The sequence below is a fragment of the Bufo bufo genome, chromosome 5, assembly GCF_905171765.1.
Source record: "Bufo bufo chromosome 5, aBufBuf1.1, whole genome shotgun sequence".
NCBI classification, from domain to species: Eukaryota; Metazoa; Chordata; class Amphibia; order Anura; family Bufonidae; genus Bufo; species Bufo bufo.
The window spans coordinates 532,446,509-532,458,091 of record NC_053393.1 but is presented as its reverse complement, the minus strand read 5'-3'; the positions used below and the strand labels follow the sequence as shown (position 1 = coordinate 532,458,091).

The following is an 11,583-nucleotide window of genomic DNA, read 5'->3' as shown; positions in this document are numbered from 1 at the left end:
AGAGATGCCGGCTGCACAAGCAAGTGGATTAAGGAGAGTTTAATTTTTATTTTTTTAACCCCTCCAGCGCTATTGTACTATGCATTCTATATTCAGAATGCTATTATTTTCCCTTATAACCATGTTATAAGGGAAAATACAATCTACCCAGCACCTAACCCAAACCCGAACTTCTGTGAAGAAGTTCGGGTTTCGGTACCAAACATGCCGATTTTTCTCACACGAGTGCAAAACGCATTACAATGTTTTGCACTCGCGGAAAAATCGCGCATGTTCCCGCAACGCCCGTGTGAAAGAGGCCTAAGGGCGAGTCCACAAGGATGATGAAATGGATGGGCTGCCTGTGTAATGTAGAGGTGCTGGATCCTCCAGCCTGGCCGACAGGAGAGGGGGGGGGGGGGGGGGGGGGCTCAGCAGACCCTAATTGGACATACAAAATAGGCGCCGCCCGACAGGAGGACTCGGTGAAAAGGCAGCACTGAATCAACTCTGTGGCCCTTTCCCTCTCGGACCACCACCCATCATAAAATGATGTCTTATCCCAACGATGTGCCATTGATTTACACGGGAATATCCCTTTAAGTCAATCTTCTTGCCTGATCTTGGAATACTTCAACAGTCCAAACGTTGTCTACGACGAGGATATTTCTGCAAGTTTATCATCAGGAGGGCATTGTGGGAGCTTAATGGCAATTTACACACAGCAGGTTTGTTGCAAAATTGTCTGCGACTGTCCCATTGGTAGAAATCCATGCACCTGCCACAACCGCCATGTGTATACTCGGGTCACATGTCTGACAACAAGGGATGCAGCTCAACTGTTGTCAGTATCCAAGGGCAACCAGCAGCAAACTGTGATGGATTGTGCGCCATATAAGAGCCGGCCTGACAGCAACTACTACCACCCTCATCAGTGGAACAGGAGCCTCACATCACTGCTCCTTCCAATAGTCTCAGTTCTTTCCATTCTCCTCTCACCAGCAACAAACTGCCATCAAGTGCCTCCTTGCCCATACTAACATAATAGAGACTTTCCTGAAATACTCTGTGCTGCCACCTCCTTCCATCTCTCAGGCTGTGAGATCCTCCACTTACCTCCTTGCGCTCATGACTCTGCCCATCACATCAAACCATGTCCTGACATAAAGGTAAGTGGACAGGTCCCATGTTCTCCTGAAATACTCTGTGCCCTGTTTCTTCCACCCTTCTCCTCCACACTCTGCTCTGTTCTCACCATCATTACAAGTGGATAGGACACTCATTTCCTGAAATACTCTGTGCTGCTGGGGACACTACTCCTTCCCCTATGCACTTCTCAGCGTGCAACTTACCACTTGCCTTCTCTCCCATCCTGGCATCATGATACTACACCCCACACATGCACCCCTATCCCTACCAACACCAACCATGTCTTTCCAAAAGATCAGCACATTGCTCTTCTGAAATACTCTGTGCTGCTGGGAACCCTTCTGCTTCCACTACGTACCTTAGTCGCTGCCCCCTTAACTGTCATATACTGCCCTAACATAAACAGGAGTGGACAGGCGAGTGCACAAAACAAGCACCTACTTCACACTGAAATGCTCTGCTGGCGACTGGCGCGATTCTGCTCCTTCCACCAATATCTCCTGAACATCCCATGAGGACAGGTCACTGTCCCCGACACCATCAGCACACTCCTCTCCTGCTGCACGGTCTACGAGGCAGCCGACAGCGCAAAGAGACGGCAAAACAATTACAACGGCAACAAAAAAAATATTTATTGTAAAAACAGAAAACTAACAATAAAGGAACCGCACTCTTCCCGGCTACGCCGTCTCCATCTTGTAGCCGTGTTTTTCTAGTTCAGCCCTGCAAAAGAGAAAATGTTCAAGATGTAAAGGGAAGATGAGACTTGTATGAAGAGGTTGTACCCCGCTCTGCGGAAAGCGGGTCGTCCCATTAAGGATAAGTGTCTGATCGGCGAGGGTCCGATGGCTGGGGCGCCCACTCATCGTGACAACGGGGTCCGTGCTTCCCAGTTTGAATGTGGCAGTGCCACTGCATTCAGCTCTACGAGTCTGGTACAGTACAAACACTCCGCTATCTCCGGCACATAGGGTTGACATTCATACGCATCTGCCGCTCCATTTACACAGGAAGCACTGGCCTCAGTGGTTGGTCAAACACATCCCGGATCCCGAAGAGAGGGGATAAGTTGTCTTAAAGGGGTTCTCCAGGTATAGGGACATTTTACCAAGTTCCAGCAGCCTGCCCCACCAAGTGAAGGATTCATACTTACCTGCCGATCCTCCGCGCGGCCTCCAGTGTCTCCATGCTCCGGTCCCTGCGGTGGTTTACTTACGGCACAGCATGGGCACGGTCACACCCTGCACTGAAGCCAATGACTGGCTGTAGCGGTGCTGTGGCCACAGCAGCCACGTCACCGCTGACCCCCTGTGGGGACAGGATCACGGAGACACCAGTAGCAGCACGGAGGGCCGGCAGGGAACAGGTATGAATCCGTTGCTCAGGCGGGGGAAGGCTGCTGGCATTTGGTAAAATGTCCTTATTCCAGGAGAATGTCTTTAAAGGGACAAGCAGTTTACAGATGACTCATTGTTTCATGCCCACCTCCCAAGACCCACAACTTTTTTTTTTATATACTTAAGTCCATATACTGTATTTTCAACATTCATTGTGGGACATGATTTTATTTCACAGGTCTATACGATTTTTATAATTAATTTTTTAAATAATATTTCAGTAGGAAAATTTTTTTATAAAAAAATAAAATATTCTATTCTTACTACTGTGTGAATAACTTTTGTTTTGTGGGGCGAGGTGCAGTTTTTATTGAAACCATTCCTGGGTACATAAGATTTGTGAGGGTTTTTTGGAGGACGAGGAGTCCCAAAATAAAGATACTTCTGCACTGTGTTTTTTTTCGTATTGCAGTTGACTGCGCCCCCCGTGTCTGCATTATCCTATTAGACTTAACAGAAGCACCAGGATGACAGGGCCTGGGAGCCTACATTAGACCCTCAGGCTGCCATCACAGCCCAGTGCACGTGTGCAACCACTGCTCCACTGAACTGGAATGGTGGTCACACATGTGCACTATGGCTTCATTCATACAGGGGACTCTGGGTGATATCCAAGTGGTCGGACCTCCAGCCACCATACATTTATCAGCTATCCTGTGTGGATAATGAGAAACCGCCCTTTATTAACCCCATAACGACCAGTTTCATTCTGTGTAAACTATAAAATAAAAAAATATTTTTTTTTAAATTGTCATTCTTTAACCCTTTCCTGATATTTGATGTTCATTTACATCATAGGGTGGGTTCACATCACATTTTTCCCATCCATATAACCTATATGTTAAACGGATGTCTCAGACTCATGCCATTATAGTGGCATCCGTTCACCACAGAGATTATATATATATATATATATATATATATATATATATATATATATATATATATATATATATATATATCTCTCTCTATCTGTTACGGAAGTTCAGGGCAGCACTCCTGGTGGCCAGTAATTGGGTGCCAGCGATGAAAACACTTTACCAAGGTGTATGATGTAAAATAAATAAATAACACCGCAGCACATCCGATGGTGAAGAAAAAGTGGGATCCTTTATTCACCTATGCAACGTTTCGGTCCGCTTGCTGGGACCATTCTCGAGAATGGTCCCAGCAAGCCATAATGGCCAAAGTAGCATTCGTGGCGTGCGTCAGCTGTGTAATACAGTTGACACCCACCCGCAATGACTAGGATCGTAGATAACTCTGATGCCAGTCATTTAACCCTGTCACATGGTCATTAAAGGGGCTATACAAGACTTTAAAATGCCCCCCCATATGCCGGGCCCCTAACAATGAATATACTTACCTGGCTCCCCGCGCCACTCCTGGTCCCCGCACCGCCACTTCTCCCTGTGCCCGGAAGAAAACATCCGGTGTCAGGGGAGGACAAGCCTCCCTAGTGTCACCCGCGATGCTAGGGAGGCTTGTCCCCGTACACCCCAACACCAGATGTTTCAGCAGCGGCGGTGCAGGGACCAGAAGCGGCGCAGGGAGCCAGGTAAGTATATTCATTGCGAGGGGCCTGATATATGGAAGGAGGGGGGGGGGGGGCATTTTATAGTCTTGGATAACCCCTTTAAGGACTAGGGATGAGTGAATCGATTCATTCATCAGTGAGGGGCTGCCCCTGCTACTGAAAAAGCTCCCTCCCGCCACTAGACTGACAGGACTGGTCATCTCTCACCTGCACCGTGGCTCCGAGTAGTGGCACAAGCCTTGAGGTGCTGCTGCTGATAGCGTGCATGCGCCTCTACACTTCTGGCCAGCGATGCACGCACAGTCCCTGCTCCAGTACCAGAAGCTGAGTCTCTACACTTGTGCCACTACTCGGAGCAGCAGTGCAGACACGAGACTGTCAGAGACAGGCAAGATGTCTGGCCCTGTCAATCATGCGGCAGGGGCCAGCTTCTTCAGCATTGAGGACAGCCCCTCACAGTTCAAGAACCGACTGCTGCCTCTGAGCAGTTACACATAGTAACGGGGTTCCCTCTATACCCCGACTGCTCCCATGCATGCACAGTAATCTTCCTATTAAGCCTGTGGCAGGGCTTAAAGGGGTTGTCCAGCTTTAGGAGCCTTTCTGCCTGACCACCACCAGAGGGAAGTATACTTACCTGCTCTCCGCCGGTCAGTTCCAGCTCCTCCGATCCCCCTGCTGCCATTGACACTCTCCAGTCCCCAAACTGCTGATTCGCTGGGTGGGTCACATGTGCCAATGCAGCCAATGACTGGCCACAGTGGTGACACACAAGCGGCACGTCACGTGACAGTCATTGGCAGGGAGCACAGGTCCAGAGAGGAGGAGGAGGAGGAGGAGGTGGAATTTAAAAAACATGTTAATCCAAAACAACCCCTTTAAAGAAAAATTCTAAATTCAGCTCAGAATTAACAGGTTTGGGATTTTTATACAAAGCGGGAAGCTGCCGGAGTCGGAGAATTCACTATTATTTAAAGCCTATCCACACAGTGCACCGAGCAGCCAATCTGCATAGATATTATTATGTTTGGACCCCACTGACCCACCGTCAGGCTCCACGGAGGCGTCCACCACACCACCGGGCGGCCGGCAGGCTCCTTTAGGATTCTCCGAGCTTCTATTTTGGAATCGTTACCTTAACTGATTTGAAAAGTCGTCTTCTACGTTGTCATCGTCCCAGTTATCTTCCCAAACGTGAGCGTCCTCGTCCTCATCACAGCCGGGCCAGTCTGTGGAATAGAACAGAAGTCCATTAGTCCAGCACAGACCCAAATCACACACAAAGTATAAGAAACTGCACGAACAAGACAGGAGCAGTGAGGATCTTCATTTTCGTAGAATTCCTGATAATCCGGAAAGTCTAGAAGTCCAGTATACCCTACTACTAAGAGTAGACAGCTCCTGAAGTTCGACCCGGCCATGTATTACTCAGTCGCCCGATGAACTAAACGTCTCAAGTAATATCAGCTGATGGTCGGGTCGGCTCCCCTCTTACTGAGACAACCCCTTTAAGACCTGTTTTAAGGGACACAATCAAAAACACAGATTTCAAGCAACTCCACCAGAATCTACCATTCTGCGTACACAGCTCTTATGCAGACCCATGAGTCTCCATGGTTACAGACCACAAACAAATCCTGATTATGCCGTCCTACGCACCAAATGCATGTCTGCACCAAGACGGAAGAGAGATTGACTGCGGAGCTTGTTTGTGGTCTGTAACCATGGAGACCCATAGGTCTAAGCTGCAAACACAAAACGGTAGGTGATTTTTCTATCTCCATAGAGACCCTCAGCTCTGCTGCATTTTGCCTCGCTACATGACGACGATGAGAAAACAATTACATTGGACTTTTGTCCATAATTGCAGATTTTTAATTACCGGAGGTGAAAACAGAGACAATAGTTTATTCGGGGATTACTGGGGAAGTGATGCTGAGCTGCAGGGAGAGGTCAGGTAGTCACCGACGTGTCACTCAGCGGAGCCGAAGCAACGGTGCCCGTCGCCGCACCACTTATCTTCTCTCTAGGGGTGGGGGGGCACAATTATCCAAACAGTGGGTGTAAAGAGCGTGACCAGGAAACTGCCTCCATCTCCAGGGGTGTAGCCTGAAGCTTTGGAGCCTGGTGGAAATGCCGTGCTCTCCCCCCAAACTGGGACTTCTTATGGGACAGACGGCAGGGACAACTGAACACTCTGCACAATCCAAACCTGATTTATACGGGTTTCCTACATTTTAGGGCTCAAGGCCACGCCCGCGCTGTGGACCGCAAATTGCGATCCGCAATGCACGGGCACCGCCCGTGGGGCAGGCGCATGGGGATGCAAGACCCATTCACTTGAATGGCTCCGCGATCCTTCCGTTACGCAAAAAGATAGAGCAAGTTCTATCTTTTGGCAGTGCGGAAGCACGGAACGGAACTCCAGAAAGCACTCCGTAGTGTTCCGTTCCGCATATGCGGACCTATTGAAATGAATGGGTCCGCATCCGTAATGGCCACGGAACGGTGCCAATGTATTGCAGATCCGCAATACGGAAACGGGCAGCACACGTTCGTGTGAACGAGCCCTTATATTGATGAACTAAATTAGACGACTTTCACATCCGCGATTTTCCTTTTCTGGTACTGAGATCAGTCATAGGATACCCGAGGAAAACGCTTCAGTTCTGTCGCTATTCATTGTCAATGGGGACAAAACGGAAGGGAACGGAGTCCCCAGAATGCATTCCGTTTGGTTGCGTCCCCATCGCGGACAGAAAACCGCTGCAAGCAGCGTTTTTAAGTGCGTCTTGGATACTGATCAAGCGTGAAACACAATGCAAGTCAATGGTGCCGGACTCGTCTTGATCAGTATCCCATGACGTTTTCTCGGACACAAAAGGAAAGGGATCCGTCCCCCATTGACTTACAATGGTTTTGGTGCCGGATCCGTCATTTTAGAGATAATACAACCGGAACCACTCATAACGGATGTAGACGGTTGTATTACCATGACGGAAGCGTTTTTGCTGATCCATGACGGATCCAACAAAAACGCAGATGTGAACGTAGCCTTACTGAAGTGTGAAAAGAGGGAGGCAGAAGGAATGGGCACTGGCACCAGCTGGAGCTATGGGGCCCCTTTACTATTATCCCAGCTTTAACTGGGCACTTACTACTAACAAGGTCCTCTGGTCTCAGGCGCCGCTTATCTCGGGTGAGCTTGTCTACACTTTAGTGATATATCATCACATGACTGAACTCGCCAAGTATCGGGGGAGATTTATCAAACTGGTATAAAGTAGAACCGTCTTAGTTGCCCATAGAAACCAATCAGGTTCCATTCCACCTTTCATTTTTCAAAGGAGCTGTCAAAAATGAAAGGTGGAATCTGATTGGTTGCTATGGGCAACTAAGCCCCTTCTACTTTACACCAGTTTGATAAATCTCCCCCATCATCCCTGAGGCGTAGCCTATACTCAAGCCTTATGGCAGGGATGGCCAACCTGCGATTCTCCAGCTTTTGTAAAACTACCACTCCCAGCATGCCCTGCTGTAGGCAGTCTGGGCCTGCTGGGAGTTGTAGTTTTGCAACAAGCTGGAGGGCTGCAGGTTGGCCATCCCTGCCCTATGGAAACAAGCGGACAGATATTAAAAGGGGTTTTCCAGTACTTAAAGGGGTATTGCGGTTGTTAGAATTTCTATCGACTGGATAGGGGATAACTACAGGATCAGTGGGGGTCCTACCTCTGGGACCCTCAGTGATCATGAGAATGGGGGCCCAGTACCCCATGCAGGGCAGGTGTGAAGACATTTACACTGCCTGGTCGTTTCAATCAGAGTGCAGCAGTTGCAGAGAGAGCAGAGCCTCTAGGTGTAACGGCAACGCCCCCGTTGCTCCTAGAGGCTCATTTGCATATAATAAAACATCATTTTTCTCAGCAATGTGGACACATAGGAAGATGGGACCAACACGGATGTCTTCAGGTCAGCCAGTGTCATGGGTACAAATAGGCTGACAGATGCCCTTTAAAGGGGTTGTCTTAGAGCCGCCCTGGTGATCAGCGGAGATTGCAATATATGGTTGGGTTGACTCTGACTCAGCAGGGGCATGTCCTAGCAGAGGGCACGCCCTCAATGATATCAGTAGGCTGCAACAGGAGGATATATAGACGAGGCAATAAGCCGGCCATAACCAGAAGAGAGGTCGTCTCCGATGGGTAAAATAAAAGCCCGTTCACCACAAGGGAGGGTCAAGAAATAATCAGATGTTACAGGGGGTGGTAACCGAACCGTCGGCCCGTGTCGTCATGGAAACCATACCTGACCGTGGATGTAGAGGATGATCTAGTCTCCATGACGACATGGCACCTGACAGATCAGCGGGAGCACGCGGTCCTCAGATGTCTCAGTGGTGCAGCCTCCGGCCTGTAACTTCACGTGCTTATATCTCAATGTAGAAATGAGATATTAACACCCGGTTTTCGCATTTGGAATGAAGACGGACGGCACTTTGTCATCGCCGCCGCCTCCTCCTCCTCCTCCTGGGCAGACAATGTAGATTTCTGCCAGCATGTGAACTTCACATATATAATCCATCGACTCAAAGCAAGTGATTGACAGGACCGAATGAGTGACAGAGGCCGGGTTCAGAAATGATTCCCATCAATGTGCATGCTGGTACCTGTAGTGCCACCTCTTACACAGTAATATATGGGCTGCTCTGTAGCATCTGATGTATGGGGGGGATATGTATGTAAGCCGTGAGGACACCCCCTGCTTCAGGTCTCAGTCCTCCTGAGTCACCCCAGGCCCCAGCCTCCCATAAGCCCGCCCTATTCTCTTCACCTTCGGTCGGAAATTCGTCAAACTCGTCGTCCTCCTCCAGGAGACCCAGGTCCACCTGTGGTTTCTTCTCAGCAGTCATCCCGGACACACAGGACGGGACTGAACGGGTCACAAAGCAGTATGACACCGACTCCTCAGTGCGTACAACTAGCCGGAAACGGAAATGGCAGGCAGACGCATGCGCAGAACTGGCGGAAGGAGCTACATACAGTGGGTAATGCGCATGCGTGGAACCAGAGGCGGAAGCGCATGCGCAAAGTGATATAGCTTAGCTAGTGCTACGCGAGAGGCGTTGTATATGAATGTTTGACTGGTTGCTATGGGAAACCAGGTGACTTTCCTCTCCTATATGAAGTCTATAGGGATATCGGGAAGATATAGATACGTGAAAGTATATAGGACGCCAAATACTATGGAAACTATAACATTCGAGGCAGCACTACCTATAATGCCACTAGAGGAGCATACAATGAGACCCACTTCTTAAAGGGCAGTTCCATCTACACAGCCATCTATTTGCAGTTATGTCAGAGTGTTTTTTTTTTTTTTTTTTGCAGAAATTTCCACAAAACCAGTGCAAACTTTAGCGTGCGTGCGACTATTCCCATACTGCATCTAAACCAGTACAGACCGGTACACCCAGATATATACACTGCTCAAAAAAAATAAAGGGAACACTTAAACAACACAATGTAACTCCAAGTCAATCACACTTCTGTGAAATCAAACTGTCCACTTAGGAAGCAACACTGAGTGACAATCAATTTCACATGCTGTTGTGCAAATGGGATAGACAACAGGTGGAAATTATAGGCAATTAGCAAGACACCCCCAATAAAGGAGTGGTTCTGCAGGTGGTGACCACAGACCACTTCTCAGTTCCTATGCTTCCTGGCTGATGTTTTGGTCACTTTTGAATGCTGGCGGTGCTTTCACTCTTGTGGTAGCATGAGACGGAGTCTACAACCCACACAAGTGGCTCAGGTAGTGCAGCTTATCCAGGATGGCACATCAATGCGAGCTGTGGCAAGAAGGTTTGCTGTGTCTGTCAGCGTAGAGTCCAGAGCATGGAGGCGCTACCAGGAGACAGGCCAGTACATCAGGAGACGTGGAGGAGGCCGTAGGAGGGCAACAACCCAGCAGCAAGACCGCTACCTCCGCATTTGTGCAAGGAGGAACAGGAGGAGCACTGCCAGAGCCCTGCAAAATGACCTCCAGCAGGCCACAAATGTGCATGTGTCTGCTTAAACGGTCAGAAACAGACTCCATGAGGGTGATATGAGGGCCCGACGTCCACAGGTGGGGGTTGTGCTTACAGCCCAACACCGTGCAGGACGTTTGGCATTTGCCAGAGGCATTTGCCAGACGTTTGGCATTTGCCCTGTGCTCTTCACAGATGAAAGCAGGTTCACACTGAGCACATGTGACAGACATGACAGAGTCTGGAGACGACGTGGAGAACGTTCTGCTGCCTGCAACATCCTCCAGCATGACCGGTTTGGCATTGGGTCAGTAATGGTGTGGGGTGGCATTTCTTTGGAGGGCCACACAGCCCTCCATGTGCTCGCCAGAGGTAGCCTGACTGCCATTAGGTACCGAGATGAGATCCTAAGACCCCTTGTGAGACCATATGCTGGTGCGGTTGGCCCTGGGTGCCTCCTAATGCAAGACAATGCTAGACCTCATGTGGCTGGAGTGTGTCAGCAGTTCCTGCAAGATGAAGGCATTGATGCTATGGACTGGCCCGCCCGTTCCCCAGACCTGAATCCAATTGAGCACATCTGGGACATCATGTCTCGCTCTATCCACCAACGTCACGTTGCACCACAGACTGTCCAGGAGTTGGCAGATGCTTTAGTCCAGGTCTGGGAGGAGATCCCTCAGGAGACCGTCCGCCACCTCATCAGGAGCATGCACAGGTGTTGTAGGAAGGTCATACAGGCACGTTGGGGCCACACACACTACTGAGCCTCATTTTGACTTGTTTTAAGGACATTACATCAAAGTTGGATCAGCCTGTAGTGTGTTTTTCCACTTTAATTTTGAGTGTGACTCCAAATCCAGACCTCCATGGGTTGAAAAATTTGATTTCCATTTTTTTATTTTTGTGTGATTTTGTTGTCAGCACATTCAACTATCTAAAGAACAAAGTATTTCAGAAGAATATTTAATTAATTCAGATCTAGGATGTGTTATTTTTGTGTTCCCTTTATTTTTTTGAGCAGTGTACTACAGGGAGTGCAGAATTATTAGGCAAGTTGTATTTTTGAGGATTAATTTTATTATTGAACAACAACCATGTTCTCAATGAACCCAAAAAAACTCATTAATATCAAAGCTGAATATTTTTGGAAGTAGTTTTTAGTTTGTTTTTAGTTTTAGCTATTTTAGGGGGATATCTGTGTGTGCAGGTGACTATTACTGTGCATAATTATTAGGCAACTTAACAAAAAACAAATATATACCCATTTCAATTATTTATTTTTTACCAGTGAAACCAATATAACATCTCAACATTCACAAATATACATTTCTGACATTCAAAAACAAAACAAAAACAAATCAGTGACCAATATAGCCACCTTTCTTTGCAAGGACACTCAAAAGCCTGCCATCCATGGATTCTGTCAGTGTTTTGATCTGTTCACCATCAACATTGCGTGCAGCAGCAACCACAGCCTCCCAGACACT

General features: G+C 48.4%; 1 protein-coding gene across 1 annotated transcript; it reads right to left on the bottom strand.

Annotated features, from left to right (window-relative positions):
* Positions 1-1,735: 1,735 nt before the first annotated feature.
* On the bottom strand, positions 1,736-9,080 carry SEM1 (SEM1 26S proteasome subunit). The gene is made up of 3 exons (XM_040431232.1): positions 8,893-9,080; positions 5,198-5,291; positions 1,736-1,851 (listed from the first exon to the last, which is right to left on the bottom strand). Exons 1-3 carry the CDS (start codon positions 8,969-8,971, stop codon positions 1,809-1,811), a joined length of 216 nt encoding a protein of 71 aa, XP_040287166.1. The 5' UTR covers positions 8,972-9,080; the 3' UTR covers positions 1,736-1,808.
* Between the last annotated feature and the right edge of the window lie 2,503 nt (positions 9,081-11,583).